The sequence below is a fragment of the Lucilia cuprina genome, chromosome 5 (genome assembly GCF_022045245.1).
Source record: "Lucilia cuprina isolate Lc7/37 chromosome 5, ASM2204524v1, whole genome shotgun sequence".
In the NCBI taxonomy this organism is placed as follows: Eukaryota; Metazoa; Arthropoda; class Insecta; order Diptera; family Calliphoridae; genus Lucilia; species Lucilia cuprina.
Genome location: NC_060953.1, coordinates 1,602,712 through 1,621,542, shown reverse-complemented (window position 1 = coordinate 1,621,542; position 18,831 = coordinate 1,602,712). Strand labels below are relative to the sequence as shown.

Below are 18,831 nucleotides of genomic sequence, written 5' to 3'. Positions count from 1 at the left end.
CAAATGTTTTTAACTTTTTTTTTCTTCTTTCTTTTCAGTTTAAGTAAAAAATGGTGTAAAGTGTTAAATATGAAGAAAAAATAAGTAAATATTGATAAAGAATCAGTTCTGGGTAAAAAATAAGGTAAATATTTACATATAAATTTACTTACGTATACATGAAATCAAATGTAGTTAAAATTGATAGCATAGTTTTAGGATGGAACATAAATTGATGGTAATATACAGGTTTTTATAGAAAAAAGTTATTGGTTTATAAAATAATAGATTTTAAAAACAATTCGACTCTAAGACAATTTATTTAGGTTCATTGTCTATAGCCTATTCTATATTCTAGTCTATAGTCTAGTCTATAGTCTAGTCTATAGTATAGTCTATAGTCTAGTCTATAGTCTAGTCTATAGTCTAGTCTATAGTTTAGTCTATAGTCTAGTTTATAGTCTAGCCTATAGTCTAGTCTATAGTCTAGTCTATAGTATAGTCTATAGTCTAGTCTATAGTATAGTCTATAGTCTAGTCTATAGTCTAGTCTATAGTCTAGTCTATAGTCTAGTCTATAGTCTAGTCTATAGTCTAGTCTATAGTCTAGTCTATAGTCTAGTCTATAGTCTAGTCTATAGTCTAGTCTATAGTCTAGTCTATAGTCTGGTCTATAGTCTAGTCTATAGTCTAGTCTATAGTCTAGTCTATAGTCTAGTCTATAGTCTAGTCTATAGTCTAGTCTATAGTCTAGTCTATAGTCTAGTCTATAGTCTAGTCTATAGTCTAGTCTATAGTCTAGTCTATAGTCTAGTCTATAGTCTAGTCTATAGTCTATTCTATAGTCTAGTCTATAGTCTAGTCTATAGTCTAGTCTATAGTCTAGTCTATAGTCTAGTCTATAGTCTAGTCTATAGTCTAGTCTATAGTCTAGTCTATAGTCTAGTCTATAGTCTAGTCTATAGTCTAGTCTATAGTCTAGTCTATAGTCTAGTCTATAGTATAGTCTATAGTCTAGTCTATAGTCTAGTCTATAGTCTAGTCTATAGTCTAGTCTATAATCTAGTCTATAATCTAGTCCGTAATCTAGTCTATAGGCTAGGCTATAGTATAACAATAGCCTAGCCTATAATCTAGTCTATAGTCTAGTCTGGTATAGTTCATAGTATGGTCTAGTCTATGATATATTCTATAGCCTAGTCTAAGATCTAGTCTACAGTCTAACGCAAGTTCTAAACAAATTTATGATTATATTCGAATAAAACATTTCATAATATAATAATACGTAATCCTATAGTCTACGCTATAGACATGTGTAAAGTTATGGGTTTAGTAACCGACGTTATATGGAAATTTATTATTATCTTTGAATTAAAAATCTTAAAATATAATAAATCCTTTTCAAAATTTCAAATATTAACCATAATTCAATTTTAAATTAAATCAACTCCCACCTAATTTTTAAACTCTGTTGCAAGACCTCTCACCTTCAGTTTGCGCTACTTTCTGTGGCATTGTTTGTGGCAAATGCTTCATTATTAATTAGACTCATTTGTTGCTTTGTATCTTGACTATAGCCTTAATGGGGGAAGCTAAGAAACAAAAAAAACCTTTATTAGCATTTGGTAGTTAAGTTACCTTAATTAAATGTCAGTTTACATTATTAAATAATATTATTACACAAATGGTTGTACACTTACATAGTGCTTGTTATGATCCACAGGAGTTATTTCTTTGCCAAAATTTGCATATGAGTTTATTACCACTTCGTTTTGGTAATATTCTTGGGGGAATTAAAAATTTTTCTTTTTCATAAATCAATTTGTTGATCACAACAAAATAATACTGGGTAATTAACACTAAAGTAATTAAAATTGTTGAATAAGAAATATAATTTTTTTTATAAATTAAAAACTTATAAATAGGCTTTCAACCGTATTCGTAAATTATTTGTTGGCGGCAAACCACATGTGTATGTATATTCGAAAGAACATAAAAATTGGTCAAGGACTATTTTTGAAATTTTTTATTTTCACTTTGTTAAATGTTTGTAAAAACCTATGTTAAGCTACTATATGAGAGTGAGTCATATTTTTGAGGGAAGTTCGTAGTCGAAGATAGATTTCGAATACGTATTGTGAAGTCTCAACTCGTTGTGGTAAACAGACAACAAATGGTTTAATATAAAGTCAATTTTCTCCTTAAAATCCTTCGATATTATAAAATTAAAATTTCTCCTGAGAAATATTCGAAATTTAAATGCGAATGGGGAAACTTTTATAACAAAGTAATCCAAACTTAAATTTCGAATTCAGAGAACTTTGAAAAATATAATTTCAAAAGAGGGGTAGTGGCTGAAATGAGAGCGAGAGAGTTAGAGACACGTGATGATTATATTTATAGAATTTCTCACTTACTGACGAGCATTTGTCATCACAAGTAGCAGCAGCAAAACATAATAATAACAAATGTTTTTTATTCTGGTGTTGTTGATAAGATTAGTTAAGTGGTTGTTGGTAGACGTTATGTCAAATAGACAGACAAAACACAAAGTGACTGACTGACATTACAATAAGCGGAAGAATAGTATTTTTGTTTTCCTAAAACGTGAAATTCACGTGAGTTTTCCAATATCACAAAGAGACACAAAAGTCATAGTAAAAAAGAGAGTCAGAGAGATAGAGAGAGCTATTCTTCTAAGGATGAGTTTAGGGGGTGAAATATATTTTGGTGGTTTTAACAACCACAATTGTTTCAATTACATTGTTCATCCTCTAAAGGTATCGAAAGTTACACAGAAAATTGTATAAATACAATTGTAAAGCAAATAATCGAGTCAGTTTTACGTTACTAGTGGCTAAAGAAAGACGTGTGTAGAAAAAAAATAAAAAATATATTTTTGAACGCAAGAATTTACGTAAAAGTACAAACAAAAATACGTGTTTTAAAATCTATTGGATATAGAAGAATATTCATTAAGCAAAAATGGCCATACCTTTCTATGAACACGAAGAACAACTGCAGCAACAACATCAACAGCCTCCATTAGCTGTAGAAACCGACCAAGTAGATGGACCCATAATGCAATCTCAACACCAAAACTTTAATAGTCCGCATATAAATCAAAATCATTGGAATAATTCTACCAACAATGAGCATGATTCTATAACACAAGAAGATTTAATGGCTTGGAAAATTTTGGCTTTGGCCATGTGTAAAGCTTTAAAGGACCATTATCAACAAAATATGACTAATGCCACAACAACAACTTCCACCTCAACAACCGCCGGTCATGCAACCACAACAGCCTCCTTAGAAACATCTACGGCCGTCATACAAATTTTACCCAATGGTCAGGTAAAACCGCAATGGCAGTAAAATCTAAAAAATCAAACTAAATTATGGAACAATTCTGTTAGATAAAAGCTAAATTGTGATGTGTTTTTTTTTTTAAGCTAAAGAAAGTATATTTCCTAAGGAAAGTCAGCCAGAAGCCATCCATCCTAAAGAAAAATACCGTCGGCATATTTTCTTTTCATAAGAAATTATTAAGGATTTAAATTAAATCCTAAACTAAATAAAGCACAATTGTGATAGTCAATTTTTAAACTAAAATTAAATTAATCTTAACATTAAATTAATAAATTACATTGTAAAAAATAATCCTTAAAAATGTTTCTTTAAAAGCATTTTCCCACAGAAAAGCCTGAGAAACACTTTTAATTATTATTTTAATATTTCTACCAAACATTTTTTCTCTCAGTGTCTATTTTATACTCAAAACATAAATTAATGCTTATTTTTTATAAAATATATATACAAATTATATTATTAAATTTATAATTTATTTAAATTAATTTGCTAACAATTTACTCTAATATCTAAATGTTTGTATATTTAAATATTAAGTTTTATACCGAAATGTAGAATTTTTGATACAATTTTATACTTGAAATAAATATACTGAAATTGGTATATTTAACCATTAGTGTTTGTAGTTTTAAGTAAATTTTGCGTTCAGTTTTAAACATTTTTAGAAGAGTATTTTTTCACAAATATTTATTATAATTTATAATGAGCATAACAAAGTACAAGTATTAAATATATTTATATTTAAATAAATAAACAATTTTGTAAATTTATTATTAAAATAAAAGAAATAATAAAATTAAAATAATGTTTTATTTCGAATTTAAAAAAGCCGTCGGCTTTCAGTTTAGATTTATTTTACTTCCCAAGATAAATACCACGTCCTCATTAATTTCTTTCTTAAATCTGAAATCTGCTACAATATAATTCAGTTAACTAATTTTACTAGTCTCTCGCTCTCTCTATTCCTTGAAAACTTTTCAAACCAACAAAACTATAAAACAGCGCCAAAACGACAAAAATAATTTATTCAATTCAATTTTTCCACAAATAGAATTGTGTTAGCCAATCATTCAGAAACAGTATTTTTTCTGAGATACAAGATCAGCTAACTTCTAGGTCAATTTTAGTTAAATTCTATTTCTGTTCTAGTTCAGTTTCAGTTTAGTTCTAGTTCAGTTTTAGTTCAGTTCTAGTTCAGTTCCAGTTCAGTTCTAGTTCAGTTCTAGTTCAGTTCTAGTACAGTTCTAGTTCAGTTCAGTTCTAGTTCAGTTCTAGTTCTGTTCTAGTTCAGTTCTAGTTCAGTTCTAGTTCAGTTCTAGTTCAGTTCTAGTTCAGTTCTAGTTCAGTTCTAGTTCTAGTTCAGTTCTAGTTCAGTTCTAGTTCTAGTTCAGTTCTAGTTCAGTTCTAGTTCAGTTCTAGTTCAGTTCTAGTTCAGTTCTAGTTCAGTTCTAGTTCAGTTCTAGTTCAGATCTAGTGTTGTTCAAGTTAAATAATTTTCTTAGTTTTGAATATTTTGATTTTTTTAAATCTAAATATTTTTGATTTACATTTTTAAAATTTGCTTATTTTCCCAAAGGATTACTTAACGTTTATAAGATATTTTATATTTTGGTTCCTTTGCAAACTCTGCTTCATTTGTCTAACAACTTGTTTGAATATTTTATTAAACATTTTAATAATGTTTACTTAAATCAAATTATATTAAGTACAAATGAAGTATGTTTAACATGACATGTTTTAAGCTAAATAAATATTTTATTAAAATGATGTTACAGTTTTTTTCTATTTAGAATATACACACATATCTATAGCTAAGTACACATGAAAACTTCAAAGACTAAGTTTTTATATTAAACAAATAAATTACAACACCCACCTCTTCGAAATAAATTTATGCAAATTTTTTGCTTTCCGTTTTTTTTTTTGCAAAACCCATGAAATATAAATAAGCAAATTAAAAGCTTATTAATGAAAAAAGGTAAATTTTAGATGAGTCTTAATAAAGAAAGGAAATATTTTAATAAATAAAGTAAATATGAGTAATATGGAGACATGTTAAATAAATGTTTGTAGTTAAATAGAAATTAATATCTTTGAGTTTTACTACGTATTGTAGAATTCTTTTTATTTTTTTATTTTCAACAACAATAAGTAAACTTAATTCAATATTCATTTCTTGTCGACATCTACAATGTAAGAATAAATATCCTAAGGTTATTTTCTAATTCTTTATTCAAGCATTAAATTGTTTTGACTCTTGTTATTTTTGCATTTATTGATTCTCTTGCTATCAAGCAAATTTTTATCTCAAGAATTTATGTTGTTTTTCTCCCTTAATTTTTTTCTTTGTCAAAACATTTTCAAGATCTTTTTATTTAATTTTTTTATTAACACAAATATTTTATCTGTCTTCTAAGTACATTCACATCTACCTCTAAGCTAATCAAATTACTTACCTTCTTACCATAAAACCAAGATGATAATGATTATGACAATGATAAGCAGCTGAGTTTGTTCTCAAATGTTAGGATTTCTTTCCTGTGTTCGAATTTTTTGCAAATTAATATTAAAGCAGGAGGACATCAATATCCTTAAGCTGCTATATATATTTTTGTTGTGTCCTGGTATCATATGAAAAATAATTTGTTTGACGACAATAAAAGACGATAAACATTAAAATGATGTTTAGTGTTTTGCATACAATTCATATTTAGATCCTTTGCTGCCACTGTACAGCTAGAATGGTTTTCCATTTATTTTCGTTAGGGGTGGGTACAGAGATTTTTACTTAAAGGAAATCATAAAAATTTGTTTTATATCACTTGTATGTTTGTTCCTTTTTATCTAAGTATTTTTGGTTATTTACTTGGAAATTTATTTTTGTTCATTCATGTTTGTGGCAAGTCGAGTTGATTTTCTGCCCCAGGGGCTGTTGCACATTTGTTTGAGGGGTTTCTACATTTAATTTGATTTAATAATATTTGTTTTGTTGCTAATACTAAATTATTTTATTGTTAGCTTAAAAACTAAGCTGATTACTGAATTTATATTTAAGTAAACTTTACTCAAGATTTCAAAATTTAATAAATTTTATTTAACTTAATAACAACATATGTTTTATTACCTTGACCTGCAACTTTAAACTCCTCAAAAATTTTTTTAGTTATCTTTTTGCCAACATAATTCCTTGTATCCTTTACAATTGTTTGTTAAAATCAAAATAATGGTCATTATATTTTTTCGGCAAACTTTATTTCAACAGTAATAAATAAAGAAAAAAATTGGATAAATAATGCTCTTGAACATGAAACTCTGTAACCAGATAAAAACAAGCAACACTTGAGCACGTTTATAAAATGTAACAAATTGTTATTGTAGCAGGACGGAAAAAAACATTTGAAATGAAATTGTAAATAAATACTTAAAATGAAACATATATTATTAATATTAAAGTTGTATGGAAGCAATTTGTGGACCATCTAAACTTGTTTCAATACAAAATAAAATAAATAAACTTTAAAACTGAGTGTGATGTGAAGAGTTAAGGATGACCAATTTTCTCAGTAATTTTTTAATTTGGTAAGTCTATTTCTGTTCTAGTTCTGTTCTAGTTCTGTTCTAGTTCTGTTCTAGTTCTGTTCTAGTTCTGTTCTAGTTCTGTTCTAGTTCTGTTCTAGTTCTGTTCTAGTTCTGTTCTAGTTCTGTTCTAGTTCTGTTCTAGTTCTGTTCTAGTTCTGTTCTAGTTCTGTTCTAGTTCTGTTCTAGTTCTGTTCTAGTTCTGTTCTAGTTCTGTTCTAGTTCTGTTCTAGTTCTGTTCTATTTCTGTTCTAGTTCTGGTTCTGTTTTAGTTCTGTTCTAGTTGTGTTCTAGTTCTGTTCTAGTTCTAGTTCTGTTTTAATTTTATTTCTATTTTTTGTAGTCCCGTTTCTACCCTCCTGTATTAATTTAGACATTTCCCTGAGAAACATTTTCAATACAAACACTATTAACTAAAATGCTTTGATTTTATTTGTTTTTACATTATTAAGTATAAAATGCTATTGATTTATAAACAGTTTTATAAAAAAGGACACCAGTTTAGGGAAAATATAAAATTGAAATAAAAAAATGTAAAAAATAAACACATTACCAATGTGTATTTTCAATTATCTAGTACACACGATTGCCTTTGATGGGGAAAATTTAAAACTAAATATTGGTTTAAACATTTGCACTCAAACGGAGATAGAAGAAATAAAATCAAATTTTTTTAATAAGATAAAAAATATTTTTTTTACAAAGTAAAAAGCCTAAACGATTTTCAGACACTCTATATTAAAAGATATATTTAGTTTGAAGAAATATTTTGGTTTACTTTGCCCAATTTTGTTAGAAATTTCCACTACAAATTCTACATCTTGTCTTTAGCTACTACCACAATTTGGGTAGTAGAGCTTAAAATATGTTTATTTATGGGTCACTTTCACTTTACCCTCTTATCTTTTGTGGCAAATAAAAAAAAAACAAAACATGGCTAAACATGATTATGTTGATTGACTTGTATTTGGTTAGAGAATCCTGTAGAAAAAAACAATCCACCACACATGCATCAACTAAAAGCCACATGTGTGTTTATTTAGCAAAAAAAAATCCACAAAAAGGGTTTTATATTTAAAAATATAAAATTTTCCTCATGCAAGCTTATACCCTAGAGATTTTCTTTATTTTTATACCATAGATTTTCTACATTACATGGGAAATTCAATGCATGTTTAGAACGGAAAAACAAATAAATATTTTTAAATTTAAAAATAGAAAAAAATCTAAATATCTATAACGTATCATAATGATTGATTATGATAAACAATATTTATTTAAGCCAAAATGAAATCAAAGGAAATCAAATCAAATAAAAGAAATTTAAAATATTAACCCTTATAAGTAAAGAACCAAGGCTTCTTAAAATACTTTTTAGAAATTAAAAAAATTTAAAGTCTTCTTTGTTAAAAGCAATTGTTACTTTGATCAGCTTTTAGTCATTTGATTTCCTTATCCTGTATTTATTACCCAGATACTTGAAATTATTTATACATTGATTTCTCTTGTTAAAAAAATATTTTTTATTAAAGTATTGTAAATATTTCTCTTACTACATAGTTGTTTTAAAAATACTTTTTTAATAATTTGCGGTTTTTCAATTTATATTTAAGTACTATTTATGTATTTGCTGTTTTATACACATTTCATTCATTATAAAATTTATTCATTATGTGAAAAAAGTATAAACATTTTCATTCTTTTGTTGAACAAGTTTTTGTAATATTTTTGTCGAAAAAAAAAACAAATCAGAAATCAAAGTTGCGAAATTAATAATGTTAAAAGCATTATTTTTCTGCTTTTATAAGCGTTTTTTATTAAAAAACAGGAGATTTTTTTATATTTAAATAATAAGTACTTTAATGTGTTCAAAGTACACAGAGAAAAATTATATGCAATTTTTTCTACTTACATTGAATCTGTTTGCTGAACCTTTTGACAAACATAATATATGGTTGGTTTTAATTTGATTTTCCTCAGCCTATTCTAAAGCTTTCGAGCACTCATCTTATTCATTGCCTACTTTTTGGTGTTCAGAAATATAGATTTTTCTTTAAACATAAATTGTAAAAGTCAAAATAATTCCTTGCAATTTAAATCCAAGAGCCACCGTTAAAAAAAAAACAAATGAGAAAATAATTGTGCTTAATTGTATCTAAATAAAGAAATAGATCTTTTTTTCAAAGTATACCTTCAGGCTCTTAAATATTTCACAAAAAACTATTGCCTACTTTTAGTTGCTTCAGTGTAAACATTTAAACTGCAATAGTAAATTGAAAATTTGTTGCTTTCAGCATTGAACCAGAATTAATAACACAATATGCTTGAATAAACCCACACCCAGGATACACACACACATATTTTGTTCAACAAAAAAATTCGCATTATTGTAAAAATATTTCGCGCTTTTATGAAAAAGTTATGATACTCATACAAACTCATGGCATGTTTAACAGCAGTTTGTCACTTTTTTGACGTTTGTTTAACAGAAGTTGGCAAGTAACAACAACTACAAAAATGATATTGATACAATCCTGCAGTTTTAGAAGATATCCAAGGACCATTTGGCAAAGCACCTTAGGTCATCAAAAGATTATATAAAACATAAACAACTTCCATCATTCGTTGCAATCTTAAACTCTTGGGATTTATACTCCAGCCTAGATTTGGCTTACATGAACTGCCGGGACTTTTGTTATAAAACTGTTTGATATCTTGGATGGTTGGCTGACTGTTTCTGTGGCTGGTTACATTTTTGTGTAAAAAATGTGTTTGTATTTTCTTTTGGCATTTATGCTTCATTAAAGATTTGTTTTCCGGTTTGTTCACTTTTATGTTTTCTTCACTGTTTCCGCTATGCATGGCACTTGCTGCTATATGGGAATCGCGTTGCTTTTAGTTAAACAAATTTTACATTTTAGTACAATAAAGTTTTTTACATTTACCGCCAATTGTTTTGTATTTTTCAATTTCATACAAAAAAAAAAAAAAAAAAATTGGTAGGTGAGTCTCAAATATTTTTGGTATGATATTGGCCTTTTGTCTTTTTCTCCATTTTTGTTTGTCTTGTTTGCCTTTGATCTTTGTTTATTAATACTAATGATGTCGCTGTCGTTGTCACAAATCTTTGTTGAAGGACTTGAGTGTGGATTAGACATGAGTAAATATTAATTTATTTATTTTTGTTTAAAAATCTAAGAAAAAAAGTGTGAAAATCAAAGAATATTTTATTTTTATTATAAAATCATTAATGGCTTAAGGCTAGAAAGTAATTATTTTTGCAGAAAATCAAATAAATTACTAAAGTTCAAAACAAGTCATACAAAAGACCTTAAAAACTCCAGGGACTGAGGAAATTAAAAAAAAAAACGCCAACAACAATTCAGTGCTTTAAAAGGAGCTTCTCTATACTTTATCCCTACCCTTCATAGGTGTTATTGACTTCTTATTCTTTTACATTTGTGTCTTTGCTTTTTTGCGTTTTCGCAACCAAAAACCATTCTTTGTCGAGTCATCTTATATTGGCGCCTGTAAGTTTTCCAAATGTTGCATCACGTCTGCCAAAATGTCCAATACAATGTACACTGCTTAACAGTATAAAACGGAAACAATAATGGACTTTTCATTCAAATTAATTCTTACCACAAAATGATGTATGTTAAGCAGGACCTGGTATGCTCAGACACACACCAGCACAGACATCCTTGTGTGGCCCAGCAAAGAAATAAAGTCAAGTGCCAACAATTTAACTTTAAACGGGAGATATTTCACACTTGCAACAATATATTGCCACTAAACATACTTCTGAAAACTTTTTTTACATTTTGTAACAGTTATCCTTTTTCGGCGTGGTACATACATACATATGTATAAATTTCCAAACATATTGCTGCAAAGGATTTCTTTTTTACATGAAAAGTTTTCTTATTTTTTACGTTGTATGTAAATTTACTCTTGTTTTATTTTCTTGTCCTCTTTTGGTACAACTATTTTTATTTTGCATTTAAGGATATTAAGCAAATGTATGTAACACATTGATTTTGGAGCTCAATAAATCTGAAAAAATTTTAATGAGTTTTCTTAAGTAACTCTTTCCTCTATAGGGAAAGACATTTTAAAGATTATATTAATTTATGCATTGAAATACATAATGTAATCAATAAGGATTGTGGGAAAGTCCTTAGTCTGTCAAGCTCAGTTCAATTATAGTTTATACCTAGTTTATACCTAGTTTGGTTCTCGTTCAGTTCTAGTTCAGTTCTAGTTCAGTTCTAGCTCAGTTCTAGTTCAGTTCTAGTTCAGTTCTAGTTCAGTTCTAGTTCAGTTCTAGTTCAGTTCTAGTTCAGTTCTAGTTCAGTTCTAGTTCAGTTCTAGTTCAGTTCTAGTTCAGTTCTAGTTCAGTTCTAGTTCAGTTCTAGTTCAGTTCTAGTTCAGTTCTAGTTCAGTTCTATTTCCGTTCTAGTTCAGTTCTAGTTCAGTTCTATTTCAGTTCTAGTTCAGTTCTAGTTCAGTTCTATTTCCGTTCTAGTTCAGTTCTAGTTCAGTTCTATTTCAGTTCTAGTTCAGTTCAAGTTCAGTTCTAGTTCAGTTCCAGTTCAGTTCTAGTTCAGTTCTAGTTCAGTTCTAGTTCAGTTCTAGTTCAGTTCTCGTTCAGTTCTAGTTCAGTTCTAGTTCAATTCTAGTTCAATTCTAGTTCAGTTCTAGTTCAGTTCTAGTTCAGTTCTAGTTCAGTTCTAGTTCAGTTCTAGTTCAGTTCTAGTTCAGTTCTAGTTCAGTTCTAGGTCAGTTCTAGTTCTAGTTCAGTTCAGTTTTAGTTCAGTTCTAGTTCAGTTCTAGTTCAGTATAATATAAAAAAAATCTTCTTAAAATTCCAGTATTTAACTTCGTAATTACTTTGCAACCATAAATTTTCAGCATTTAATATTTTAAAAAATTAATAAATTAAAGTTTTATTAACGGCTGAATGAAACTACGTAGTCAATCAATTATACTTAATAAGCAAAATATTTTTAAGATCCTACACCTTTCCATCCAATTACACACCTTCCTCAAATGGTCAAATTATTAAATGAACTGATACTTTATTATTTATCACGGTTTGGCGGGGCAATCGCAGGAAGGTGCATTGGAATAAATAAAATATTAGTCACGTTTTCATCAACTTAAAATCTATGTACAAGAAATACGGTTGAATTGCAACTTAACACGCAATTAAATGTAAATAATTGCATTGCAGCATACAAATGATTTGTTTATCAACACAGGACAACTTACCTCATTCCTTCTGCCCATTTCCAATTTCTATTGCAACTGCCATTCAACCGTGTGTAAATTTAAGATGGCTACGCGTATTTTGAATTGGAAAACTTAGATTTTAGCGTAAAGGCGAAGAAGACGTAAATCATTAACGCTCAAAATGTCTTCATCGTGCAACAGCAATATTTCGACAATGAGGCTTACGTGTGTAAATAAAAGGATGTGAGTAAAATGAGCCCGTTAGTTCTAAAGGTAGTTGACATCTAACTATAGCCAAATGTTTAATGTGGGAACATTTGAAGTGATTTTTTAATCGTTTCTTTAAGGACATTTATAACCTTTTTGAAGATCTAGCTATAAAGAGATATACTTTTGCAGAACTGCAGGGTTTTCTGTGTTACTTGGTGGGTGAGTAGTTTGTTTTAGGTGCTGATATGCCTTAATCCTTTCTGCTAAGAGGATCTTGTAATTTTAGGCTTGTAACGTTATTTCATTTAGCGATAAGCGGATAATGTATTCAATTGTAAATTTATTTAGCAACAGTAGGAAGAGTAAGCAATTCAACTAATTTGCTTAAATAAGCAGAAGCATATCTATTTTCTTAGTTTGCCTAAGAGTAGAGGTTAATTTAATGTGAGAATATGAAATTTACTTATTTTTAGTATAAAATTAATTTATTTGCTTAATTTTGTATAGCATATTTGTAAGGATATTATTTGCGTATAACTTTAAGCATACTTTAAGGAAACAGTTTATTTGTTTTTGCACTTTTTGCACCATTAACTGTAGAATTTATGTGGGTTTATTGTCATGATTTGCCAATACTTTACGACACATGTAAATTTGACTCAATTGTTTTTAACGGATGCAAAACTCTATTAAAACGCCCTAATGTAGATTTGACAATAATGTATGTTGTTTTTGTAACATATAGAGAGAAGGCGTTCATTTTTGGCAAGGGTGTAGAAAAATAAGTTTTTTAAAAAGCAAGAATTATAGATAAAATACATATTTTAGTGATTTTTATTGACACCTTAATACTGTCATAATTTCCATTTCAATGATTAAATTGAATTAAAACTGCGACTTTTTTTCTAGCATACCTATTAGGCGCCCAAATAACAATTGAAATTATGTAATTGCAAAAAAAGGGAAGCGAGGATGAAAAGGAAATGAGTAGTAAAGCGGCAACAATTTCAATTTTGTTTAAAAGTATGAACAGTTGGCGAATTAACAAAGTGGAAAAATGTTGAAATCAATAAAAATAATGCTAAAGGCTAAATACAAATTTGTTTATCGAGTGAATACAATTTTTATACAAATCAATTGCAAAAGCAAGTAATAGTATGTAGAATAAAATTGTTCATCAATATTCACTAATTTGAAATTGGTTGCTTAGTTTGTTGTATGGAAAAGGGTGGGTTTGTTTGATTTCTACATTAATGTTTATTTGTATCAAGTAAAAATTTACATGAATTCTATCAATTGTTGTTGACATGTCATAAAAATCAAAATATAGTATCGTTTATATAACACAATATTACAGAGCAACATATTAAGTGAAAGGGGAAGGTATGCCGAGAAGTAGTAAAGTAGTTTTTAAATTTCAAACTTTGTACTAACGAAATTTAACAAAGAGTTTTAGTAAGGATATTCTTTGCGTCTTTTTAAGTGAAATATTTGATATTCAATGATGGAACTAAAGTAGTTTATAGAGAAAAAAAGATCATTGAAAAAAGTATAAATATTTTTGTTTCCCGAATATAAATATATTTTTTGAATTTTAAACAATTTTAAAACATCAGTCTTGCATGTGAGTGTTATTTAAAGAATCAAATAATTTGTCTTGGCTATTCTTCCCATTTTTAAAGCATTCCAAAGTGTGACTCAAACATGTTAAACACTTGTTTGTGTTTCTCTTTATTTTTAACGTGTTGTAAAGTGAAATAGTTAGCTGACTACTAAAAATGTAGCAAAAAAAAAAAAAAAAAAACAATGTAAAAAATGTGATAAACATTTCACTTTAAACAGTGACATTTACGAGCTTCAAGCATTAACATCATCAACAACATAATCATCATCAACGTAGTCAAACCATCAACTTTATTTGGAAAAAAAATAATAAACGTAACAAAACAATAATGATTTCTATGCAAAATAGTTCTTCGTAAACAAGATTTTATTGCATTTTTATCACTCATTTGCTGTTTGTAAGCGTTTGGAATGCGTTTATTATTAAAATTCCTTTCAAGCGTAACTAATTATGTTGTTCACTAGCTACTATACTCACCCCTCTTGTGTCGCAAGATAGACAAGTATTTAGTTTATGACTTTGTTGCAAACAAAATTTGTGCAATATTGTTCTTTTGTTCTCTTATGCAAAATTATATTTATTAACAGTAGGAAAATGGACATTTATAGGTTATGGTTTTTGCTTTAACTCATTTGCAATTTTTTTTATTTTACGATCTCTGTGTAGCCGATAAGTTAAAATTTTTAACAGCTGTTAGTGTAAAAGTGCGAAAAATTTTGCTTGCCTTCAGCACGTGTTTTATGGGTTTTTGTCAAGCCCCCTATAAAAATTTTCCAATATTATTTACATACTTACTAAAGGGAGTCAGTAAAAGTAATTACTTTTATTTATATTTTCGCTGCTATTTTTTGCATATATTAAATAGTCGTAAAATTTTAAAGGAAAAATCTAATTTTGCAAATAATTTAAATGTTATAAAAATCTTGACGAAACATTAAATGTAAAATTAACATGTCATTTAATTTTGGCAAAGTTTTTATTAGCAATAGTGGAACTGGCAGATTGTAAAATTTTTGATATTTTTTTAAATTTTATTATTTGAATTTGCAATGATGTTAACTGTCAATTGCAATTAGTTGAAGCTAATAAAGTAAGGTCTGGATTTGCTTAAATTAGTCATAAAATTGTTTAATCAAGAATTTAATATAAATTTTTATAGCTTTTGACAAGAAAGTGGATTCCCTTGAAATGTTCATGGCAAATAGATCAATGAAACAAATTTTAGAAAATTTTTTATAGAAAAATGATTTTTACTTATATTAAAAAAAGGTTTATTAAACATTTTTGCACTGCATTCATGGAAAATATTTTAATAAAAAAAAAAATAAAAATTGTCTTTGTAAACGTTTTCACCATTCCCCTAAAAAGGGATTCAAAATTCCCCCTAATATATAAGTTATTAAACATGATTTCTCTTCATTCCAAAAATTAATTAAACTTCTATCTTTTAACAGTTTTTAATAAGTCTGTGTAGCTAATGAAACAAAAATTGCAAATCCTGTTCACTTTTGTCAATTTCTATAAAATTGTCCATCAATAGTCAGTCCATGGGATTGCATGTAATGCTGTTCTGCTGCATGTGTAGAAAATGACTAATTTAGTCAAGTTTTTGTTTTGTTTGACACTTATCTCTCATTAAATAACTACAGTGATTCTGTTGACAAATTTCATTACATCGTCTTATGGACAAAAAGATATTTACTCCCTAAATAGCCAAGCATAAATCCTTAAAACAAATATATACCTTTTTCACATAGTATGAGATAGAATGTCCTTTTTTTTGTTTGTGGGTAACAAATGTTTTTGCTTTTAAGTTGCTTTTAATTAAAACTCTTAATACTCTAGTCATATGTATACATATATGCTCTAACACAGTCACATATAGAGATACTTACTTATACATACTAAATGAAGTAGAATTTTGAAAATTCAGTTCAAAGTAATGAATTAACAAACACATCTAGTTTTTTTTTCAGTCAATCGAAGAACTACATACCATTAGACACTCACAGACTCCATAACTAAAGTCCTTTTTATTTGTTCGTTTAAAGGTGTGAGTGTTTCTATTGGCGCCAATGTGTCGATGACATATGCCTGTGTAGAGGAACTGGCAAAAATTCAATAGGATTCATTCACTGAATATTTTACTAGGAGATAGAGGGAGAAATTGTTGGGGAATTTAACACAGTAGATTTGAACAAGATAAATGAATAAAAAGCCATGTTTGAAAGGTTTCCATGTCCAGTGTTTTTGTTTTGTTTTTTTTTTTTACATCTCTAACTGACATTTGTATGAATAAATGGTGTTGTTGTGTTCGTTGTACATTTCGTTATGCTGCCAATCATGGTGGATTAATAATACTTTATATTGCATACATATAGGTTGGCATATCATATACATATGTATGTAAGTTCTGGTCTACATCTGTGGTCATTGTTGCAAACAATATCAACATCAATATGTTGTTTGCATAAAAGCTGTGCAACAATGTATGCTACAGCTACTCGACAAAAACACTCAATAGAATAGCAAAAACAACTGGAACCTCAAAATAGATTTTGCATAACAATAACAAAAACATCAACAACATCGATATAGTAGCAGAGCAAAGTAAAATTGAGTTGAAGGTAAATTTTGTTTGTTTGTTTATTTACCACTAGGTCCTTGTTGCAAATGCCATACACATGCATACAAAAATACTTGCTAAAATAGTGTGAATGTTGAATATTTTACAATTGTTCTCACACGACTGCATTTAGCCTTTTGTCAATAATATTGTTGCACAATTGTTAAAAAGAGATTTATTTGCCTGCTTCTGCCACCAAGCACTCAAATCAGCTCCCCAGACCCATCTTGTTTTATTTATAATGTTTGTTGTTATACATTTTTTTTGCTGCTACTGTTAAGTATTTGTGTTATTTGTGGCTTTTTTGTTGTTGTTGTGTATGTGTCCAAATCATTCATTTATATATCTTTTTGTGCCCTAAATATATGCAACAATATGTTGCTTGCAGTAGTAGTAAAGGTGCTCACTCAGCCACATCCGTTTCCGTGACGTATTTCCATTTTAATTTTGATTATTTGTGTGTGCTGTTAGTTTTTCTTTCTTGTTGTTGTGCTGCAGCTCTCATTTGCAGTCTTTTCGATTTTTGTAGCCATCTATTATGGTTAAATTTAGTCAATACTTTATGTATCTTTGGCAATTTGTCTAAAATTGTATGTATAACTTTTTTCATATTTGTGTACGAGGGTGTTTTTCGAGAAATAGTTAAGATCAAAATTATTTTTTATTCTTCTTTATCTTTAGTTCAATTAAAGTTTAGATCAGTTTAAATTCAGATCTAGTTCAGTTCTAGTTCAGTTCTAGTTCAGTTCTAGTTCAGTTCTAGTTCAGTTCTAGTTCAGTTCTAGTTCAGTTCTAGTTTAGTTCTAGTTCAGTTCTAGTTCAGTTCTAGTTCAGTTCTAGTTCAGTTCTAGTTCAGTTCTAGTTCAGTTCTAGTTCAGTTCTAGTTCAGTTCTAGTTCAGTTCTAGTTCAGTTCTAGTTCAGTTGTAGACCACTTCTCATTCAGTTTGAAGACCCTCGTATATTTAGTGTTTTAACAAAATCAGGAAATTTTTTAAAGTTTAAACAAAGTTTAATTTTAAACAAAAATATTTAAATTCGAAAGTAGAGTTAAAATAAGTCAACCTATCTGTAGAGTTCCTTTATAAAAAAATAAAATGATGTTTATTTGTACTCCAATTCAATTGATTTACTAAATTGATTATATTTTCTAACAATAAATGTTGAGTTATTTTACCATGAGTAATGGCTGTATGGACCATGATAATGCAGCCACTGATGATGATGATGATGCAAGCGGCAGTTTGGTTAGAACATGTTTATTTGGGTTTATTAGATTGCAATTGTTAAAATAAATTTGATTTGGCTTTTAGTTTAATTTAATTTGATTTACTAGTGCAATAAGATAACAAATTTTATAGGGAACAAACAAAAAATAAAAATAAAAAAAATATATCGTATTAAATTTTAAATAAATTAAAATGTTGAATAAGAGTTAACTTTAAATTGAATCCTAAATTTTTTTTTTATTTTTTAACACACCTTGATAAGTGTTGGGTCACACATTTTCCTTAAACATATCGGAGAGAGTTTGTCATCTTTAACTTTTCAAAAAGTATACAACTTGAGTTTTTTTTTAATTTTTTATAACGGTGTGAATGGAGTTTCACAAAGTGGCATTTGGGATTTATCAACTGTAACATACACGAATTGTATGTATATGTCAAATACACATATATTCAGAGGAAAATTGCTTAAAATACCATAAATTAAGGGAAGGTTCGATTTGAGAAATAAGTCAATTTAACGTACTTTTTTTGATATTATAAATTCAACTAAAATTTTATTTATGCAACCTAAAAGAAAAAATATTTGAGATTTATTCTGTTACTGTTTATAGGCATACCTTCCCCTTAACTTTACATTCATATGTTCAAAGTTCTATTCAACTAAACTTTATGGAAAATCTAGTGAAAAAAACACACAATACATTGAAAATATATGCATGTGAAAGTATTCATGTAACCGTACTTAGACTTACAATCCTTTGAAAGGACATACTAACATAACACTACTACTGTCACTTCGACACACATGAAATTCGATGACAATCAATGGGTTTTTTGGTCTAGTGGTCACTTGTAGTTGTACTTATGAAAATTTCATTTTCTGGGAGTAGCATCATACATAATACGAGTAGACAAAGTGTTTTGTTATGCTTCATAAAGGATTCATATTTTGGTGTAAGGGAGTGGTTAGTTGTTTTGTTGT

General features: G+C 28.2%; 1 protein-coding gene across 1 annotated transcript; it reads left to right on the top strand.

The window, feature by feature from the left end:
- The first annotated feature begins 2,844 nt into the window (after window positions 1-2,844).
- LOC124419963 (TNF receptor-associated factor family protein DDB_G0272098) lies at window positions 2,845-3,875 on the top strand. The gene has a single exon (XM_046951233.1). The coding sequence runs from the start codon at window positions 2,965-2,967 to the stop codon at window positions 3,355-3,357; it is 393 nt and encodes a 130-aa protein (XP_046807189.1). The 5' UTR covers window positions 2,845-2,964; the 3' UTR covers window positions 3,358-3,875.
- Window positions 3,876-18,831: the final 14,956 nt, after the last annotated feature.